Below are 23,128 nucleotides of genomic sequence, written 5' to 3' on the forward strand. Positions count from 1 at the left end.
TATTTATTTACAAATGTGCATACTGTAACTAAACTTATACACAGCCATATTCTACTGCTCTTCATACTATTCATCCTGCACATACACTTATTCTCACTACTCTTATGTTACTGTTTCTACACTACAATGGTACCGTTACCACACTGCACATACTGGACATATCAGTCTATATGGTTCATACTGAATATCCATATCTGTTCTGTTTTTCTTATAATACACATGTCTATATTATTTTTACTACTATTATGTTCCTGCTGCTACATTGCACATATCTGTACATGCTGTTCATACATTGTTCATATTACATAGCCATATTTATTCTGCTCTTATAAGGTAACTGCTAATACTCTGCACATATTTCATTCATATTACTCTAAACCACTGTTAACCAGCTGTATACTACTGTCTACACTGCAGTATATTTCTTGTCCTGTCTCTACTTTGTATATCACATTGCACTTTTCTGCACTTCTGGTTGGATGCAAACTGCACATCGTTGTTGTTGTACTTGTACTCACAATAAAGTAGAATCTAATCTAAAAATCTATTAAGATGTCGTCCCGGGGGCCCCCACCTGAAAGGATTTTTGCTTGTACATGTTTTATTACAGAAAGTGTATGAAACCCATGACCAAACTAGTCATACATTTTTGTCATTGTGTACACGTGTGACATCTCTCCATTCGTGCACGTACAAGGTCCTGTTTGTGAGAATAGTATCCAGAGTATGAAAATGTCTTCTTCTTCTGGATGAGATGATAGTGAAAATAAATGATTCCCTTTTGTTGCTGTGGACCCCCCCCCTCTCTGTCCTGTTTGGAAATGACGACGTCCCCCGTGCACGTAGCCAGCTCCATATAGAAACCCTTTCTCCGGTTGTGGTGTGTGGACCTCCATTTGACCGGAGAGTTTGAATTTTTGGCTACGCCACGTAAACGTGAGGATGTGACGGCACTTTGTAGAGAGAACAGTGCCACCGTGTGGCTGCTCAGAGAACCTCCGAAATTAAACTTCTGCTTCAAACCGGACAAAAAAAACTTTATTGATGCAAAATCACTAAAAAAATACTGATTATAAAATAAGAGAAAGACATCATTATCCTCCACCTCAGCAGACACACACACACTCTCTCTCTCTCACACACACACACACACACACACTCTCTCACACACACACACACACACACACACACAGTAGTGAATCAGTTCATCCATCTGTCCATAGAGGCTTCAGGTATCCCATGATCCATTGTGTCACCAGCCAAACATGTACTCCATCGCTTTGGAAACCAGACTTTCATCCTTCTTGGGGGTCTGTCTGTCTGCTAACACCTAAAGACAGAAACAGCACGGATTTATTTCTTCAGGTCAACCCGAATGTACGGTTGAGATTTTCCACACGTAGCGAAACCTGAGGTCGGAGGTCACCTGGTAGTCGCTGGCGGAGCTCCTGTAGGCGGCGCTGAGCGGCCTGATGGCGGAGCGGGGCGTGGAGGGGAAGGCGGGGGAGGAGAAGGAGGTGGAGAAGGGAGGCGAGACAGCCGCGCTGCTGTCCATCACGCTCTGAGAACGAGGAAAGAAAAAAAGGCTTCAAAACTGGGCTCAGAGGCGACTGACGTGGCGGACTGGGTGAAGGCGGGCACTGACCTTGTCTATGCAGGGCTTGACTCCCACCATGATGGCGTCGCCGAACACTTTTCCGTCTTTAGACAGAGCTTTCCTGGCCTGGAGCCTGGACTGATACTGAAGGTGCATCCAGTTGCCGGGAGACGCCATCTGTCGATAAAGCACCAATACATCCGTCAATTCTCCACACGGGCTCCAGGACGCAAATTTACGAATCCCACCATGGCCACGCCAAGACCCGCCCTACGAAGCAGCCCGATTGGTTGGGGTTAGGCATTTGACCTCGAGTGGTTAAGGTTAGGATAGCTGATTGGTCGGGGGATAGGACCTGAACTAACGGGGTTACGTTAGCTTGCGTAAGCATGGACGCCTGGCCAATGAATGCTATTGAAGGGCGGGTCTTGGCGTGGCCATAGTGGGATTCGTAATATCGGCGCCAGGACCCCCAAAGGGACTCTGAATTGACAGGGTTAGTCCTCAAGTCTATTATTAAAAATTATAAAATAATAACATGGATGCATGGATGTACGTTGGACGAATGGAACAACAACGTTCGTCCCAGGAAAAATAAACGATTACTTTCATTGAGTTTTGGGGTGTTTAATACAATTTTATAACAGTATTAACAGTATATCTTGACTAAACTTTCAACTTCCTGACCGATACCAGTCTGTGATCCACTCAACATGCTCTGAACTATTAGTCCAAATAGTTTTTTTTAACTCAAAAATGAGGTATAATGTCAAATAAATTAGGTGTATTGACCACGTATAAAATAAGTGTTGAGAAATGTGACAAAAACGTGTAAAAGAAAGCGCCTAAAGCATAGAACAAAGGGCCGAAAACATTTTCCATTTTGACCCAGAAGGACGAGAACGTCATGGTCGAGGGGAAGACAACACGAGGGTTTTAAGGTCCTCAAAGACGCTTTACATCCAAATAAAAACAAAACAAGCAGTAGTCATTTTAGTAGTTTCTATGGACGACGTTTCAATTCCGGGATTGCTCCGGTGTCGCTTGAAATCCTGCTGGATGTCCTTCTGTCTTTGTGTTGGCGTTCTAACCTCTGGTGGATTTCTGAGGACTATGGTTGGAGTTAAAAAGCAGAAAATATGATTTTTTTTTAGACTAATGTTAAAGGAAGGATGATCACAGAAGGGTGTAAGTCAACGTTCGGTCGAGATACTGTATCAAAACATGGAGAAAAACAATTAAAATGCTAAAAAAACTGAACAACACACACAAAATCCAATGAAAGTAGAGATTTGTGTTGCACGGAATGATCCATGTTATTTTTTGGGTAATCAAAATCAGGTAGTTAAAAAGAATACCAAAACCGTGACTTGGATACCGGTTCCAAAACGAGGTTTCGATTCCAACTTTATAAACAAAAAGAAACATTACATCACAAATCTTTTTATGCATGTTTCAGCTCCTACTACGCGAGCCTGTCTCTGTGTAACGGAGAGTTTCTCCTGCGTGTCTCTACGTGTAACGTTACGGCAGTGGTTCTCAAACGGCGGTGCGTGTACCCCTAGGGGTACTTTGGAGGACTGCAGGGGGTACGTGACATTTTTTCAAGTTTTTGTCGCTGTTGTTGAAGTTTGTCACCTTTTTTTTTTAAGGTTTGGTCCATTTGTTTTGACCTATTCTTGCCTTTCTTCCTTACTATTTTCTGCTGTCTCTTTTTCTCCGACGTTTTTTCGTTTCGGTCACTTTTTCCGAAGTTTGTCGCTTATTTGAATTTTCAAAAAAAAAAAAATGAACGCAGATTAATCCGTTCCATATTGACGTTTGCATACAGACGAAAATCTGGTGCCACTGATATGTCTGTTCTTCTGTCTGCTGCTCTGAAACAGACGTTACAGGAAAAACAAACCTCGCTGCATGTGACGCTAGTTAACACTATACTCAACAACAGCTAACGTTAGCCTACCGCTAGCTAGTTAACACTATACTCAACAGCAGCTAACGTTAGCCTACCGCTAGCTAGTTAACACTATACTCAACAGCAGTTAACGTTAGCCTACCGCTAGCTAGTTAACACTATACTCAACAGCAGCTAACGTTAGCCTACCGCTAGCTAGTTAACACAATACTCAACAGCAGTTAACGTTAGCCTACCGCTAGCTAGTTAACACTGTACTCAACAGCAGCTAACGTTAGCCTACCGCTAGCTAGTTAACACTATACTCAACAGCAGTTAACGTTAGCCTACCGCTAGCTAGTTAACACGATACTCAACAGCAGCTAACGTTAGCCTACCGCTAGCTAGTTAACACTATACTCAACAGCAGCTAACGTTAGCCTACCGCTAGCTAGTTAACACTATACTCAACAGCAGCTAACGTTAGCCTACCGCTAGCTAGTTAACACTATACTCAACAGCAGCTAACGTTAGCCTACCGCTAGCTAGTTAACACTATACTCAACAGCAGCTAACGTTAGCCTACCGCTAGCTAGTTAACACTATACTCAACAGCAGCTAACGTTAGCCTACCGCTAGCTAGTTAACACGATACTCAACAGCAGCTAACGTTAGCCTACCGCTAGCTAGTTAACACAATACTCAACAGCAGCTAACGTTAGCCTACCGCTAGCTAGTTAACACTGTACTCAACAGCAGCTAACGTTAGCCTACCGCTAGCTAGTTAACACAATACTCAACAGCAGCTAACGTTAGCCTACCGCTAGCTAGTTAACACTGTACTCAACAGCAGCTAACGTTAGCCTACCGCTAGCTAGTAGCTGGATTAAACACGGTTACAATGCTGACAGAGGATTCAACACCGGGATGTAACAATCTGCAGCTGCCGTCGGAGAAACAACACAGACGGTGCGTTCAATGAAACTGGTAAACTACAGCCTCGTGGTGCATTTGAAGTTATTGTAAATGTCCTTTTCCCATCTGGTTGTTGTTTTCGTCGTTCAACAGCGGTTTACTAGTGAAATAAGTTATTGTTATACATTATTATTAAACATTTAATGTTGACCATATGGCCTTAGCAATAAACAAGCCGTTCTTTAATGTCACCAACTGTTGTTTAGTACCCTTTTCTTTCTTTTTTTACTTTCTTAAAAAGTATCGGTTCAGGCACCGTTAATTATGTATGCGATTAATTTCGATTAATTAATCACAGAGTATGTAATTAATTAAAATTAATCGATTGACAGCCCTACTATTTTCAACTTCCTTCTTTCTACCGTCTTTTTCCAAGTTTTTGTCGTTTTTTTTCCGCCTTTTCTCATCAGCATTTAAATGTTTTCCAGGTACAAATAAATCTATCGCTGACAGCGCTGTACTTCTCTCCTCTTTATAGAGACTCTTTTTCTACCAAGAAGTACTCGCGCTGGTCAGGGGGAACAGCAACATCAACTCAAAAGCTTGAGAACCACTGCATTAGACAGCCAATCACAGCCATTATTAGATCATGGTAGAAGCATGCTGCGTGCTTATTGGCTCATTGACGCTGAGGTTTACTCCTCCTAGGTATTGAATGACGAGGCGTTTTTCGATACTCGATACTTCAGAGGCAATTTGGTCGGTGTCTGAAGAGTACTGGACTCGACCGGACTGTGTGTGTGTGTGTGTGTGTGTGTCTCACCGTGTGTTTGAGGACGTTTCCGTACTGAGCGAACTGCAGCAGGATGTAGGAGGCTGACGCTGGAGGAAAGCTAACACACACACACACACACACACACACACACACACACACACAGACAGACACACACACTTTATGTACTCACAGTACTCTTGAGATGACTTATTTATGTTTTTGTAGTAGTGAAAATATTATTTCATATGAATGTATCTGTTTTAAAAAGAAAGTTTGTCTTTTATGTTATTTATCCCTTTTTATTATTATTTAATGTTTTGTCAACCTTAATTATTTTGTGATGGGTTATGTGTGCAGATCTTATTTTGTTTTCTGAAGATCTATGGTATTAAATGCACTGGTTCTGTCTCATCAAAGAAAGTTGAACGTAATAATAATAATAGTGATAACATAAAGTAATAATTCAATCTACACAGCTCTATCAAGAAGGAAATGTATACACAACAAAAAAAAGGAACCAAAAAAGCGAGGCAAGCTCTCACCTGCACACAGCAGGGTTAGTAGTATTTAGTAGTATATTTATCAGTATAAATACCCAAACACAGTGACCCAGGTCTGGTCCAGCTGGTCGTCAGACGACAGAGACTCTCCCTGACTGTAGAAGGGATCCACCTGAGCTGGAGACAGACACGACTGCTGCACACCTGGAGCAAAGACAGACAGACAGACAGGCAGAGGGACAGACAGGTGAGTGCAGGCAGGTGGTGGAGTATGCAGAGCTATGATTTCAAAAAGGGGGTTTTCTCAAGAGAGAATTAAGAATACAGCAGACAGACGAACAACAAGGCAGCAGAGAGCACATACCAGATATTCTGAATGTATCACCTGTATAGTGAAAACACACTTACACTTAAAGCTACAGTGCGTAGTTTCTGTCGCCCCTACCTGATACTGTGATAGAATCTGCTTTATGATTGAACTACGGGCACATATACAATGTGTAATAATGTGGTACAGACAGGTGACGTCTATATGTCTGCCTCAGATAAAGTCCCAGACTCTCCTATCAGAAAAAGTACAATTACACTGCAGCACATTTAACTACAGACATAAATGTGACTACTGATATGGCAGTAGAGCAGGTACAGTAGTAGTAGTAGTAGTAGTAGTAGTAGTAGTAGTAGTAGTAGTGATAGTATCAGTGCGTACCTGGAGTTAAGGCCCCTCGTGCAGACAGAGGAGACTGCATAACTGGAAAAGACTGAAGAGAGAAATATTTAAACAATGTCCTTGCCTTGCTCTGTTTTTCCTAGGGTTGCGAAAGACTTAAGGCGCTGACACACCAACCCGATTATCGGCCGTCGGACAGTCTGGCGAGGTCGGTGACTCGAGTCTGTTCGGTGTGTTCCGTGCCGCTGTCAGTCGGAGGAGCCGTCGGCTTTAATTTGGGCCGATTTCACATGTTGAATCGGAAGGCGGCCAGTCGGACTCGAAACACTTACCGGAAATGGCGAGCGGGATGAGTGACGAACGCCTTTCAAAATCGGACGAAAATCTTTTAAACTGACCGATCTGAAATGAAGACAGATTCAGCAACTGCACGGCCCATTTCTCGCTTAAAATGTTTTCAGAAACACGTTTCGTGAACGTAAAATACGAGATCGTATCCCGAAGGAGCTGCCATTAGGATCTGGCTTTGAAAGCAGCCAGACCCACGTGACGCGTTCGTCATTAGCGCCGCCTGCTGTTATGGAGACGTATTACGTCTCGCGAACGGGTTGGTGTGTCAGAGCCTTTAGGTGCATGTGTTCGGCAGGGGATTTAGGGGTCTTTTATGGAGAAAATGTTACGTTTACTTTTCTTCAATTTCACATCATTTTTGGACCATTAATGTTACCATATCTGTGTCTAAACATCGGAAAAGCTAGTACACATAATAAAGAAATAACACTAAATAGAAAACTTGCTAAAGACGTCTACTGGGGGACCGACTACAACCATGAGATCTGAGAGAGGTTATTCAGCCCTAGTTTTGATGCTCACATTGAATTAACATTCATTCTTAGGGTTTAGGTGCTGATCTAAAACGGCTTGTGTGCTGCACCGAAAACCTTATCATGGTAGGGAAAAACCTGGCCGCAGTAGGTGGCGGTCGGGACGCCCCCAGTTTGGAGAAGCAGGCAGGAGTACCAACACGGTGGCTAAGCAACGTCCTGCTGTGGACGGGGGGGGGGGGGCAGCAGCTAAACACATTTTAGACACCTGAACACATCTATATCAGTTTAAATGGACGTTATATTAAGAATATTTCCAGAGCTTCACCCTGCTGTCAGACGGCCCTTTACGACGGGGAACTGAAGCCGTTATCTCTGCTCTCTTCAAAGCCACCAGACTCCTTTGACAAAAACAGACATTTTACCTCACAGAACACGGGAGTTGCTGCTCTACAGCTGCCTCCATCGGTTAGTTAGTTTGTGTTATTGTGCGACTTTGGTGAATCTGAACCAACACCAAAGTCACACAATAACTAACTAACTAACCGATGGAGGCAGCGGTAGAGCAGCAACTCCCGTGTTCTGCGAGGTAAAATGACTGATTGAAGAGACCAGAGGTAACGGTGCTGCACTTCAGCCTTATAATGGGAGAGAACACCCCTGCCGTGATCACATTTTATCACCATAAATGTCTGAATGCTGTTTCCAGAAAGCGCTGGCCTGCGTACTGACCTGTCTGTGTGTGTTGAGGGGCGTCGTCACAGTAACCAGGTCATCGTGGATACTGCGAACAGGAGGGGCTCCGCTCTTATCTTTGGGGGTGGGGACAACGGGCTGCGGGGCAGAGCCTCTTCCCCCGCCGCCTCCTGAAGCGCAGGACAGAATACACTCGTAAATCGACAGAAAAAAAGGACAACAACAACTGGCTGATCTGCAGAGGAGGGGGGCGTCTTCCTGCTGACCTCGGGGCGTACCTGTGCTCTCCACGATGGGCGAGGACAGGCTGAAGGGGCGTGGCTGGGGGGTTGCTGGAGCGGGCAGGTCACCCATCAGGAAGCCGGGGAGAAACTGAGCCCCAGGGGTCGGCTTCGGGGAGGTGGGAGAGCCCAGGGTCATCGGTTCGGTCCCCACTGAGAGACATGGACAGGGAGACGGGTTAAACTAGTTAAAGGACCCTCGGGGCCCGTTCAGACTAGCCTGCGATCTGGCGAGTCGCCGCAGGGTTGGAATATATTATTATGTGAACGTAGATATTGTCGGGTTGACAAGTGATGCTTTTCACAAAATGTTTTCACAGTGAGATTTTAGATAAGCATCATCAATAAAGTGGATATAATGAATAAGTGGGTAAAGGCAAAAAAGAAAACACACATTAATACACACACACACACACACACATATTAATACACACACACACACACACACACACATACTAATACATACACACACACACATTAATACACATACATTAATACACACACACACACACACACACATTAATATACACACACACATATTAATACACACACACACACACATTAATACACACATTAATATACACACACACTAATATATATATATATACACACACACACACACACACATTAATATACACACACACACACTCTCTCTCTCTCTCTCTCACACACACACACACACACACACACACACACACACACACACACACACACACACACACACACACACACACACACACACACACACAATTTACCTTGTAGCTCCATCTCTCTGCTGCGTTACTTTCTTTCTGGCCGCGATTTTCAAAAGTAGGAAGTGACGTCGCGACGCTAGCTAAGCTAAGCTAACTGATGTGTCACTATATATAACTATATCTCGCTGCTATTGGAAAGTCTACTTAAGTGAAGCGGATTGCTAACTTGTAGCATCCAATTAGTTAAAGGTAAGTGGTTGTTTAAAATCGGATATGTCAGTCCGCTGCCGTCTGCCTTCAGGGGAGATCAGTGCCGCTGCCGCTGGAGCGAACTGACTGGGAAACTGAAGAAAAAGCTAACGTTAGCATTGCAGCTAACTGGGTGAACTTCCGGCGCGTTTAGACAGCGTCAGCGTGATGACGCGTTGGTGGGACGAGGAACGTGGAAAAGAGCTTTTACAGTTCTGAGCAGGAATGTGCAAAATAATCATTCAAAATAAAATGTTTGTTGAGACAGTGAAAAAACACTGAACATTGAACACAGCGTATTATGTGTTTACAATGGATTGAAGTATAAGAAAATATGAAAATAACTAGTATTAAACAGCACATTATGATAATATATCAATAGACAATCAAATAAAATAAACATACAATCAACTGATGAAGATGACTATGAAGATTACGAAGATGAAGGTGAAAGTGTCCAAAAAAAGTGTCAAAGAAGCATCAAAAAAGCGTTATATATATACAACGCTTGTATGTTTATATGTTGTTAATAATAACAACATATAAACATTCAACACATTATCATGAAATTAGTCCTATGAAAATAGGGTAAAAATGTGTAAAAACCTTTAGATATCATTATGAAAATTACTGAGTTGATTACTTACATCAAGACAAACAAAAAATGTATTACAAGTTTTTTGAAATTGTTTGTTAACATGGGCAAACGGTGCATAATCTAATTACAAAAAACGTAATGTTAAGGTCTGAATGGAACCCATATAGGCTCCCCATGAGCATTAATACATAGAGGCGGGAAGAAGTACTTTAAACCAGCCTTTATTAGTTATTATAGCAGAGATGGGGTTTGGGGCTGGGTCCGTGGGACTGTTTCTGGGGGATGAGTCTGAGGGAAGAACAGGAGACAAGGGTGAGGAGAATACAGAAGACAAGACGTAGGTAAAACAGAAAGTGGCTGGATCAAACAACATACACACCTCTAGAGAATGGCTGGTTTAAAGTAATGTATTTTTTGGGCTATTTTACAGGACAGCTAGGTGACAGAGGAGGAAGACATGCAGGAAATTGTCACAGGTTGGATTTGAACCCTGGACCTCTGCGTTGAGGCATAACCCTCTCAGTATATGTGCGCCTGCTCTACCACTGAGCCAACCCGGCCACCTTCCTCTATGTGTTAATGCTCATGGGTACCCGATATGGGTTCCATTCAGACCTTAACATTATGTTTTTTTACTGTAAGATGTCAACAAGATTGAAGTGATTTTCACCCGGCTATACCCAATGTTTAGATCTGTTATGGTATTTATGCAAATTAGCACATATATAATTAGATTATGCACCGTTAACAAACAATTTCAAAAAACTTGTAATACATTTTTTGTTTGTCTTGATGTAAGTAATCAACTCAGTAATTTTCATGGTGATATCTAAAGGTTAAAATGTTTACCCTATTCACGTGAGAAAAAGAATGAATAGGCGTATGAATAGTCTATATTTGGGTCTTTTTCGATACTTTCCCCTAATGGGATTCCTCAGGGCTTTTTCTCCCTTACTCAGGACATATTGAGGATACTAAATCAGTTGAGTTGCAATGTGGCCTACCTTTTTTCATAAAATGACTGGACTAAATGTGATTAAGACCTTAGCATCTAATCACTATGATGACATTTAACAATAATAATTTGAATTATAATAATTTATCAAATAATAATAATTAAAAAAAAAATATGGCTAATGGTTCATTTATTAATTTGGCTATTCCTTTCATATTGTCTAGTTTATTTATTTAATATTGGCTATTTTAGAAGGTGTTATTGAATATATATTATATAACGTGCGGCCCTAAACGCACCAAACCTTTGTCATCGGAAAGTTTCGTCAAGTTACCGCAACCAATTAAAAAAACATCCCGTTAAATGAAACTTTTCTCTTGTCAAAATAAAAGCGCAAAACCAACCGAGCGAATGACAAGTCTTAACTTTACCTGACTGATTAAATGACGCTATTGTGTTTAAGGTACTGCCTTTTTACCATACAGATAAGTTAGGATTTGTTTGTCTAATATACTCCGCTGTCTTGGTTATCGGTGTGACTTTTATTTTGAAATTCTCGAAGCGGAAATAGAGTGTGTTATTACGTGTAGCTTGATGCCGGTCTGATCCTGAGCCGGACGCTGTTGCGGATCTTCAGCTGCAGGCTTTTTAAAAGTTGAGACACGTCAAGCTGCTGTTTGATCAGATTCAAACTTTGGTAAACGATAGATAGATACATGTTAGCTTTAGCTTCGTCAACACACTGCAGATAGCTTAATGTCGCGGTGACGATAATCAGCCAATTAGCTAGCAAGTTGTTATAGTGGCTGCTGACTGAGGGGACGCACAACTAACGTTAGCTAGCTTAGCTTCTGGTGCAGAGAAGACATCACATCTGAGGAATTTAAGAGTCCTTCGTCAGTGTACATATCCAGGTGGACTTCTGTGAGTGTGTTTTTCATTTTCCTTTTAACACAGTGTTTATACTTGTGGTTATGAATATGTTGAGCTGTTTATTTTACTGCTGGTTCAGTAACGTTATGTACAAACTAAATGTTCACATTTTCATGTTTTTCCTTTAATGCAATTTCCTTTCTTTCTTGAACAAAGTTTATTTCTGATTTTTTTTGTTTGTTAAAACAGCTTTGACAGTTAACTGCAAGGGAACTTTATTTCATTTATATAAGCTCATTGCAACAACAAGGCAATTCCAAGTGCTTTACATACAAAACCAGGGCTAAAATACCAGAGAATATTGGGCCAAACAGGGCTAAAATACCAGAGAATATTGGGCCAAACAGGGCTAAAATACCAGAGAATATTAGGCCAAACCAGGGCTAAAATACCAGAGAATATTAGACCAAACCAGGGCTAAAATACCAGAGAATATTGGGCCAAACAGGGCTAAAATACCAGAGAATATTAGGCCAAACCAGGGCTAAAATACCAGAGAATATTAGACCAAACCAGGGCTAAAATACCAGAGAATATTGGGTCAAACAGGGCTAAAATACCAGAGAATATTAGGCCAAACCAGGGCTAAAATACCAGAGAATATTAGACCAAACCAGGGCTAAAATACCAGAGAATATTAGATCAAACCAGGGCTAAAATACCAGAGAATATTAGATCAAACCAGGGCTAAAATACCAGAGAATATTAGATCAAACCAGGGCTAAAATACCAGAGAATATTGGGCCAAACCAGGGCTAAAATACCAGAGAATATTAGACCAAACCAGGGCTAAAATACCAGAGAATATTAGACCAAACAGGGCTAAAATACCAGAGAATATTAGACCAAACAGGGCTAAAATACCAGAGAATATTAGACCAAACAGGGCTAAAATACCAGAGAATATTAGGCCAAACCAGGGCTAAAATACCAGAGAATATTAGACCAAACCAGGGCTAAAATACCAGAGAATATTAGACCAAACCAGGGCTAAAATACCAGAGAATATTAGATCAAACCAGGGCTAAAATACCAGAGAATATTAGACCAAACCAGGGCTAAAATACCAGAGAATATTAGATCAAACCAGGGCTAAAATACCAGAGAATATTAGACCAAACCAGGGCTAAAATACCAGAGAATATTAGACCAAACCAGGGCTAAAATACCAGAGAATATTAGACCAAACCAGGGCTAAAATACCAGAGAATATTAGACCAAACCAGGGCTAAAATACCAGAGAATATTAGACCAAACAGGGCTAAAATACCAGAGAATATTAGACCAAACCAGGGCTAAAATACCAGAGAATATTAGACCAAACCAGGGCTAAAATACCAGAGAATATTAGGCCAAACCAGGGCTAAAATACCAGAGAATATTAGACCAAACAGGGCTAAAATACCAGAGAATATTAGATCAAACCAGGGCTAAAATACCAGAGAATATTAGATCAAACCAGGGCTAAAATACCAGAGAATATTAGATCAAACCAGGGCTAAAATACCAGAGAATATTAGACCAAACCAGGGCTAAAATACCAGCATATACTGGACCAAACCAGGGCTAAAATACCAGTATATACTGGACCAAACCAGGGCTAAAACACCAGCATATACTGGACCAAACCAGGGCTAAAACACCAGCATATACTGGACCAAACCAGGGCTAAAACACCAGCATATACTGGACCGTAGCAGGGCTAAAACACCAGTGAATAACTTTTGGAGATACCCTCTTGCTTTGTCTAATATAAACTGCTGAACCCTCATGTTGACTCCCACTCTATCCTACCAGAAGAAATAAGATACCAAAAATACGGACAATTAACCGTAACTCCCTAACAGGAAATAAACATGAGAACAAGTTGCAGGGAAGAAAAAAAAATGGAAGTGCACACCGACATCTCAGACAGTGTCTATATACCTAACGCTTTTCACACGGTGTTCAACATCATTGGTGTTTGTGTAACGTGCTAAGATACAGACAACAATCATTTGGAACAAAAGCTGGGGGGACCAGTTGGAAGAAATCTGCCAGCTGCCAACCTATATAGATTATATCAGTTGAAGGGATATAAAGGTAGAGGGATGTGACCCAGTTGGCAGCAGACATTCCCCCAGCCACTCCCATGCTCCGAGCCGAGCCAATCCACCCTGGCCACATAAGCAACCAGGACGCTCAGACACACACACACACACACACACACACACACACACACACACACACACACACACACACACACGGGACAACATAGAACACACACAGCCACTAATACAGTTACTACAAGGTTCTACCCTGCCATGCTGGCTATGATGAATCCCTTTCTTATCTTAAGTTATGTTTGCATGTCATGCTAATAAACTAGCATCATGACTGGAAGATGGCAATGGCTGCAAGGTTGGGTGGAATAGATATCTAATAATCCTTCATCATCACACAGCGGTTAGTCTCGCATTGCCAGACCTTACTCCACAGCGCTGTGTAACGTGAGCTATTTAATTAGCCGGATACATGGTTAAACCTCATTGGCTCTTACCAGTGTATCTCCGTGTGTACTTGGTCCACAGCAATCCCACCAATCGGTCCCAAAACATCCCAGTTAGAGAGGAAACGACCTTGCACCATCCACATTTTCTTAAAAAATTGTCATTTTCAGCTTGTAGCTCGCTAGCTCGAAGGTTGTTGTTGTTGTTGTTTCCCGTAGCGAACAGGCAATTATCCTGGAAATGTACTTCCGTTGATCCAGACTACACAGTAGGCCTGCACGATTTGCGGAAAAATATGAATCAAGATATTTTAGCTTAGAATTGATATCACGATTCTCTGCCACGATGTTTTTCCCACGAAGTGTAATGTTTATCGCACACATGAACCATGACAAAACAAAACGGCAGCACCAAACATAGATTATTTTTTTGGCACCTATAGCACATTGCGCATCACCACGAGCCTGTAAACACTGTAAACACAGAGGCTTCAATGAATAAAGAAAATATAGTAGGTTACTGGCCATTTAAGTACAGTAGGCTACCAAAAATAGTGACATATAACACAGTGAACTACATATGGCCCTGATACAGGCTCTATCTGAACTCCTTGAACATGTCTTTACATCATTAAAACATGTCAATGTCAAATGCTTTCAATAAATTAATTGAAGGGGGAAAAAAAAATATCGAAGTCATTTAAAAATTAAATGGCGAACAGGGGTGAATCGAGATTTTATAAGGATTTATCGTGCAGGCCTACTACACAGCAGCACACCTGGCAGGATTGACCTGCTCATCTGCACAACAATGAAGGAATAATGTTTGTGCCTGTGTGTTCCAGCCGCTCGTCCTCTGCTGGAACTCGTGATGGGGCACAGGTTTGTCCTCGGGGTTCGGCGGCCTCGTCCCGTCCAGTTTGTGGTGCCGCTGCTGCTCCTCGCCGTCCTGCTGGCGGCGGTTTTGGCGGAGAGCCAGGACTACTACAATCTGCTGAAAGTCAGCAGGGATGCCACGACCAGAGAGATACGCCAGGCCTTCAAGAAGCTGGCGCTTACCATGCACCCTGACAAAAACCCTGTGAGTTGCTCAGAGAAACCCCCGACGTAAGCTCGGACACAACTCTTAAAGGAACACGCCGACTTATTGGGACTTTAGCTTATTCACCGTATCCCCCAGAGTTGGATAAGTCCACACATACCCTTCTCATCTCATGTACAAATAACAAGGTCACATGAGACACAGCCATCTTCTAACCGTATCGCATACATACTGGGAACTATATTCTCAGAAGGCGAAGCACTGCTACTTGGGCGGAGTGATATTACTCCAACTCTGAGCAAACTCCAGGCGAACTCTCTGCTCCTCACCAAGGGGCTTCTCAGTTGCTGCGAGCAAATCACTCCGCCCAATATCAGATCATATCGCGATATCAGATCACTCACACAAAGATCTAATCGTAATTGGAGAATGGATTATTTGAACCCATTGAATCAAAGTGTTGTGTTTTTTAGGGCGACTCCTCGGCCCACGAGAAGTTCCTGCAGGTGAATCGCGCCTACGAGGTTCTGAAGGACGAAGACCTCAGGAAGAAATACGACAAATACGGAGAAAAGGGATTGGACGAGCAGCAGCAGGGAGGACGCTACGAGAGCTGGAACTTCTACCGATACGACTTTGGTAAGTCTGCGTAACAATGCACACCTGTCATGTATAACCATGGCGACGCCGCCATTCGTTTGTCTTATATTGAAACCGTGAGAGGACGTTTAAAGTGCTCATATTATGCTCATTTCCAGGTTCATAATTGTATTTAGAGGTTATATCAGAATATGTTTACATGGTTTAATTCTCAAAAAACACCATATTGTTGTTGTACTGCTCATTGCTGCAGCTCCTCTTTTCACCCTGTGTGTTGAGCTCTCTGTTTTAGCTACAGAGTGAGACCTCTCACTTCTGTTCCATCTTTGTTGGGAGTCGCACATGCTCAGTAGCTAGGTAAGGACTACTAGCCAGTCAGAAGCAGAGTATGAGGGCGTGCCCTGACAGTAGCTAGGTAAGGACTACTAGCCAGTCAGAAGCAGAGTATGAGGGCGTGCCCTGACAGTAGCTAGGTAAGGACTACTAGCCAGTCAGAAGCAGAGTATGAGGGCGTGCCCTGACAGTACCTAGGTAAGGACTACTAGCCAGTCAGAAGCAGAGTATGAGGGCGTGCCCTGACAGTACCTAGGTAAGGACTACTAGCCAGTCAGAAGCAGAGTATGAGGGCGTGCCCTGACAGTAGCTAGGTAAGGACTACTAGCCAGTCAGAAGCAGAGTATGAGGGCGTGTCCTGACAGTACCTAGGTAAGGACTACTAGCCAGTCAGAAGCAGAGTATGAGGGCGTGCCCTGACAGTACCTAGGTAAGGACTACTAGCCAGTCAGGAGCAGAGTATGAGGGCGTGTCATGCTAGCAGCTAGGCGAGCATTATAACGTGTGTTCCAAAGTGACCACGTTTGTCTCTGAAGTAAAGGCTGGACTACAATAGAGCAGTTTGGAGCAGTTTGTGAACAGTGTTTTCTGTTGGAGATGGTAAGTCCCTTTGGGGGGGACTTTGAGCTTTTTCACTTTGTAAACCTATAACATGCACAAAAAGATATATAACACAATAAAGGAAAGGGAAAAAGCCAGAAAGCATAATATGAGCACTTTAAATACTGAAGTTATTAAACTACGAGCTGATTTCTTGTTTTTTTTTACTGTGAAGAAATCAAAACCCATCTTTCTGTCCAGGTATCTACGATGACGATTTGGAGATCATCACGTTGGACAGCGGAGACTTTGGTAAGAGACGTTTTTCTTTTTCACCCCTTCAAACTGGAGCCAGTGATTTCAGCATCTGAGACTACGATTGGGCATCGAGAACCGGAATCGTTGGAAAGATTACCGTTCCAATGACATTTTTTTAATTTATTGGAATCGTTTGGAAAATGTGGTTTTGAATCCGATCACCAGTTTTAACACGCGCAACATTTGGTTTCCGTAGCGGCTACCAGGCGCTTCCGCTTGTTGTGTTGTAGCCACGGAGCACAGTAAGCGGTGCTCTAAAGTGTGGCTTTGTTTTACGTTGAAAAAGCCCGGTAAAACATGAAGGCCTTATTTTAACGATCTAAGCACACGGCGTGAAGCGCCTGGCGCAGGTGTGTTTAGGGCGTGTTTCACTTTTGCTAGTTTGACGGCGGAAGAAAGGCGCCGGGCGCATGGTTCAAAAGGGTTGACCTTAGTGTCTTCATTAATCAGAGGTGTGTTTTGGGCGTAACATGCAATCAACCAATCAGAGATCATCTCCCATTCCCTTTAAAAGCCAGGCGCGTTTGGACCTTGGAGCATTGCTGTTATGATGGAGGATTTGTACCGTAATATTTTTATTTGTGATCTTCTGCATGTGTGTGTGCTGCTGTGCGTCCCTGTGTGTGTAACAAGCATAGTGTGCACGTGCTGTGCATAACCCTAGGCGCATTTTACTAATTCGCTGTTCAAATAATGAAATGCTGCGTTATTGACTTTAGACCAGGTTTTTGTTGGTCAATGGCGCCATCACTTCTCGTTTCCTCAAGATAGCAATACCCCCAGAATGCACCTGAACACACCTCCCTGTAAGACCAGCACGCCCAGAATGCACCTGAACACACCTCCCTGTAAGACCAGCACGCCCATGGGCGCACAGATGGGCACAAGTGCATTTGTGGGGACGTTGCTACTTATACCCTTCAGAACGGAGTATTGTGCTTATTAAGTGATATTGTGAAGACCTGCTGCATGCCACTGGTCCATGAGTTTGCATATGTATTGTACTGCATCTGTAATATTTGTGTCCCTGTACCATTTTTTTCTTCATGTGGACATAAATAAATGGTTGAAATGTGTTTCAGAGGCAGCAGTGAACTCTGGAGAAATCTGGTTTATCAACTTCTATTTTCCACGATGCTCACACTGTCACACGCTGGCTCCAACGGTAATATAACACTAAAATACATCACAAACGCAAACTAAACACACTCAACACTGAACACACACACCTTGTATGCAAGTGTTTGCTGCTCACTGCAGCTTTTATCATCCTTTTGATTTGACCTTTCAAGCCTGGTTTTCTGTTTTTGAAATACATTTTTTATGCTTTTTGTGTTAATGAAGTGTTATCTGTAGGAGGGTTGTGGCTAGAAGGGTTACAGCTACGGCGACGGCCTTTGAGTTTAGACACCAAACCACTAGTTAAGTTTAGGAAAAAAGACTGATTTGGATTAAAACATTCCCGAGGAACGAACATTTCTTGGGTGAAAGTATTAAAATTATTATTTTTAAATAATAATAATAATTATTATTAAATTGGATTTTGTATAATGTTGCATAACCTTCGGCCGTAGCTGTAACCCTTCTTGCCACAACCCTGTAGGAGTCTTTGTTTGATATTTTAGAAAGTTGGAGGTTGTCTTCAGTAGAAATCAGCAATAAACGACTAGTGTCTGTCCGACCGTCCGTCCGTCTTTCTGTCCGTCTAACGGTCTGTCTGTCTGCCTAACGTTTAAGTCTGTCTGTCTAATGTGTCTGTCCATTCTAACGTGTCTTTCTGTCTGCCTAACGTGCCTGTCTGTCTCTTTCTCTCTAACGTGTCTGTCTCTCAGTGGAGGGAGTTTGCCAAAGAGATGGATGGAGTCATCAGGATTGGAGCGGTGAACTGTGGAGACAACAACCATCTGTGCAGGAGCAAAGGCATCAACAGCTACCCCAGTCTGTTTGTATACAGAGCAGGGCAGGTCTGTTGATTGGTTGTTTCCTTATTGATCTTCTAACTTAACTAATGTGAGTGAAGTGTGGGCCGCTACGGTAAAGAACGCAGCAGTTCAGTCAGGCGGCGGCCTTAAGACATGTTCTGAATTTGAACGTGTATCAGTTTCTTTTGTGCCTCCTGTTTTGTTTCATCTCCATTTGAAATGATCTGTATCTTCTCCCCATGTTTACACTGAAAACCACCTGCAAGTGTACATGAATGAAACTCAGTAAACTCAGAATAAGCTGCAAGCACATCCAATAACAGATCTCCAGCACATGTTGCTAAGGTTATTAGTTACATTGAGATTTGTGAACCAGTCTCAACCTGTGGTGTAGTCTACATGATGTGCAGGTATTCGCAGTATACCCACTAAGAAAGCTCCAGGATTTCCATATACCCACTTAAAAATGCCCAATGACACGCAACGACATACTTTCCATTATCTTTTTCTTAGCATAGGCTAAATAAAGGTACTTCCATCGTAAATTGGTGCATTAAAGTGTTTCCAAATGCAGAATATGAAGTTGCTCATAACTTCCCTGGGGACGGACACCCAGACCCCCCACTATGATATGATATATATATATATATATACACACACACACACACACACACACACACACACACACACACTAGACTTCTGTTAGGATATAATGTCATCTATTATTTATTTTGCCATGTCTCCCTTTGAAGACAACCAAGGAATCCATTCCAGCTTACGTACTGTAAACTGATTTTGATTTTTATGAAGCACTGAAAATATCGGGCAAACTTGTAACAAAACTTAAAACATTTAAATAGTATCTATCTCCATACCTACCCTCCTGCTTTTCTTTCCTCGTCCGTTATGTACTTCACACGTTGCCTTGCAGTCTGAATAAATCTCGCTGAGCTGACGTCTGTGAGCTCAGCGTCACAGCAACCTTGTTTTAGCAGTCATTGTTGACATTCAGTTTGTCTTTCTATAGAGGCCGGAGAAGTTTAATGGGGAGCGTTCTAAAGACAGCCTGGTCCAGTTCTCCATGAAGTTAATCACAACGACCGTCACTGAGCTCTGGCAAGGTAAACCTTTTAGTCTTCATTCACTATTTGTCTTCTATCTCAGTGGTTTCCGTAGGTTTATGGAAGACACAGGTGCACATATTTGCTGATGGGGTTTAGGGGTACTTTCTCAAGAAAATGTTACATTTTTCAATTAAAATAAATGCAATTTCACATCCTTTTGGAGCATTATTAGTACCATATTAAAAACCATATCAAATAAAATGTTGGAAAAGCTCAAGCAGATAATTAAATATAAAACCTGCTAAAGAAATACACTCGGGACCAACTGCTATCATTAGATCTGAGTCACTTTTTATTTTAGTCAGTTTAGTTAGTTATGATGCTCTCATTGATTTTAAATTTGTGTGTGTGTGTGTGCTCTGACCTGTGTGTGTGTGTGTGTGTGTGTGTGTGTGTGTGTGTGTGTGTGTGTGTGTGTGTGTGTGTGTGTGTGTGTGTGTGTGTGTGTGTGTGTGTGTGTGTGTGTGTGTGTGCGCTCTGACCGTTGTGTGTGTGTGCGCTCTGACCTGTGTGTGTGTGTGCGTGCTCTGACCTGTGTGTGTGTGTGCTCTGACGTGTGTGTGTGTGTGTGTGCTGTGACCTGTGTGTGCGCGCTCTGACCTGTGTGTGTGTGTGTGTGTGTTCTGACCTGTGTGTGTGTGTGTGTGTGTGTGTGTGTGTGTGTGTGTGTGTGTGTGTGTGTGTGTGTGTGTGTGTGTGTGTGTGTGTGTGTGTGTGTGTGCTCTGACCTGTGTGTGTGTGTGCTCTGACCTGTGTGTGTGTGCTCTGACCTGTGGTTGTGTTTGTCAGGTAACGTGTTCAGCGAGATAGAGAGTGCGTACTCGTCAGGGCTTGGCTGGCTGATCACCTTCTGCTCCGACACTGGAGGTAACACACACACACACACATCACACACATACACACACACATCACACACACACACACATCACACACACACACACATCACACAGGTCAGAGCACAGACACCCACACACACACACACTGGGTCCAGAGCACACACACATCACACACACACACACATCACACACATCACACACACACACACATCACACACACACACACACACACACACACACACACACACACACACACACACACACACACACAGAGAGGTTTTTTAATGCATGAAAGTGTTCCTGCACGTCTGATTGTCCATTGAAACATTCAGTCACATATCTCTCAATTTTCAAATTTAAAGAGTTTTATCGACCTTGCTTATATATAATTATATTATATATTCTGTACTCTCTTTCTCTACAAGCTCTCTATAAGCTCTCTCTCTGCGCTCTTTCTCTCTCTCATGTTTCTCGCTCTTTCTCGCTCTCTATAAAACTAGTTCTCATTTCAAATATACTATAGCTGTTTCTTAGAATATATAGATAATATATAGATAATAATATATATATACTAGATATATATGACATATATAGATAAATATATATCTTAAATAATATATGGAATATATATATAAATATATATAGGCAATATATGAATATATATGTGATATATATATAGATATATAGTAGGTATATATGTCAAATATATATAGACTAGTATGTATATACTATGACATATGAGCCAATATTACATATGTACTCGCAAGCTAATATGCTTTGCTGGCTCTAATATACAGTATATGCTGGACTATGGCTTAGGCATGATATGAGCTCATATATAGCTCTAATATCTGGGCAATGTGTATGCCAATGATCACTCATATGTATATGCTGAATATATATATATACTGCTATATATAGCAAATATATGGACATATGCTCAGTCTGCTCTCTCGCTCTCTTTCTCTCTCTTTCTCGCTCTCGCTCGCTCGCTCTCTCGCTCGTTCTCTTTCTCTCTCTTTCTCGCTCTCGCTCTCTCTCGCTCTCTCTCGCTCTCTCTCTTTCTCGCTCTCTCTCGCTCGCTCTCTCGCTCTCTCTCTCTCTCAGATTGCCTGGAGCCAAGAACAAGAAAGAAGGTGGCTGGGATGTTGGTGAGAACACAGGAGTCATATTATAATATAATTATAGATATCCTCTGCTAATGGGAGTAGAAATAAAAACACGTTCAATAAATAAAAGCTTAACTTTCACAGTTGGCAACATGTCTGCTGGGTTTCACATTTAAGGTCAACAATCAAAGCATCACATTGTTGAGGAGCAGAAAACTTCCAGTTTTTCAATGTGATTAATGTTGACAGCAAACAACTGTGTAAGGGAATAAACTAATGAACTACAAGTCAGTTTAAGGTTATATAGTGACAATGTCTATTTTTCTATAATTAAATGCTTAAGCCTGACAGATTAAGATTGTGTGTGTGTGTGTGTGTGTGTGTAGGACGGTCTAGTTAAGGTGGGATGGATGGACTGCGCCTCACAGGAACAGCTCTGTGACAGTTTCCAGGTAATTATCGGCACCTTCTGCAATATTACTGATGTTTGGGATGCAACTAACGATTGTTTTCATTGTGGATTATTTTCTGGATGAATGGATTAGTTGTTTGGTCTCTATAAAATGTCAGAAAATGGTGAACTATGTGGATCAGTGTTTCCCAAAAGCCCAAGATGACGTCCTCAAATGTCTCGTTTTGTCCACAACTCAAAGATATTCAGTTTACAGTCACAGAGGAGAGAAGAAACTAGAACATATTCACATTTAACAAAGCTGGAATCAGAGAAGTTTTACTCTGTTTTCATAAAAAATGACTCAAACCAATTAATCAAGTATCAAAATAGTTGGCGATTGATTGAATAGTTTGGGGGGGCAAGGTAGTGGGGGTAGTGTGGCCTTGACAAACTGCCACTTTGCTTGTTTGAAAGCCATGATGTCTCTCTCTTTCTCATGGGGGGGCCAAATTCTCTGGAGGGTCAAAGCAGAGAAAGGGGAGGTAACCTTTCCCCTTATGACGTCATAAAGGGAAGATTCCAGATCGGCCCATCTGAGCTTTCATTTTCTCAAAGGCAGAGCAGGATACCCAGGGCTCGGTTTACACCTATCACCATTTCTAGCCACTGGGGGGCCATAGGCAGGCTGGGGGAACTCATATTAATGTTAAAAAAACCCTCATAAAGTGACATTTTCATGCCATGGGACATTTAAGTATTTGTAAAACACACAGACGGATGTAAAGGGTGACTTAAAGAACTGATTTATGAAAGGAAAAACAAAATATGGTTTCTGCCCGA

The 23,128-nt window shown here is 42.2% G+C and overlaps 2 protein-coding genes across 3 annotated transcripts in view; one reads left to right on the forward strand and one right to left on the reverse strand.

Moving 5' to 3' along the window:
- Positions 1-1,020: 1,020 nt before the first annotated feature.
- nup35 (nucleoporin 35) lies at positions 1,021-9,216 on the reverse strand. Of its 2 annotated transcripts, none has more exons than XM_078262687.1 (9): positions 8,908-9,216; positions 8,150-8,305; positions 7,908-8,041; positions 6,391-6,442; positions 5,777-5,885; positions 5,230-5,299; positions 1,646-1,774; positions 1,427-1,561; positions 1,021-1,330 (listed from the first exon to the last, which is right to left on the reverse strand). In XM_078262687.1, the coding sequence occupies exons 1-9, from the start codon at positions 8,918-8,920 to the stop codon at positions 1,253-1,255; spliced, it is 876 nt and encodes a 291-aa protein (XP_078118813.1). In that variant the 5' UTR covers positions 8,921-9,216; the 3' UTR covers positions 1,021-1,252. The 2 variants fall into 2 exon arrangements, with proteins under 2 accessions (XP_078118813.1, XP_078118812.1); XM_078262686.1 differs by having other exon boundaries at positions 8,138-8,305.
- Positions 9,217-11,248: 2,032 nt separating this feature from the next.
- dnajc10 (DnaJ (Hsp40) homolog, subfamily C, member 10) overlaps positions 11,249-23,128 on the forward strand; it is a 28,609-nt gene continuing 16,729 nt past the window's right edge. The window contains exons 1-10 of the mRNA XM_078262688.1: positions 11,249-11,573; positions 14,916-15,151; positions 15,586-15,751; positions 16,847-16,897; positions 17,986-18,068; positions 18,736-18,867; positions 19,853-19,946; positions 20,739-20,816; positions 21,893-21,936; positions 22,281-22,346. Of these exons, the coding sequence (XP_078118814.1) occupies positions 14,942-15,151; positions 15,586-15,751; positions 16,847-16,897; positions 17,986-18,068; positions 18,736-18,867; positions 19,853-19,946; positions 20,739-20,816; positions 21,893-21,936; positions 22,281-22,346 (924 nt within the window). The 5' untranslated portion in view covers positions 11,249-11,573; positions 14,916-14,941. The remainder of the gene's footprint in view (positions 11,574-14,915; positions 15,152-15,585; positions 15,752-16,846; positions 16,898-17,985; positions 18,069-18,735; positions 18,868-19,852; positions 19,947-20,738; positions 20,817-21,892; positions 21,937-22,280; positions 22,347-23,128) is intronic.

The sequence above is a fragment of the Sander vitreus genome, chromosome 11, assembly GCF_031162955.1.
Source record: "Sander vitreus isolate 19-12246 chromosome 11, sanVit1, whole genome shotgun sequence".
Taxonomy (NCBI): Eukaryota; Metazoa; Chordata; class Actinopteri; order Perciformes; family Percidae; genus Sander; species Sander vitreus.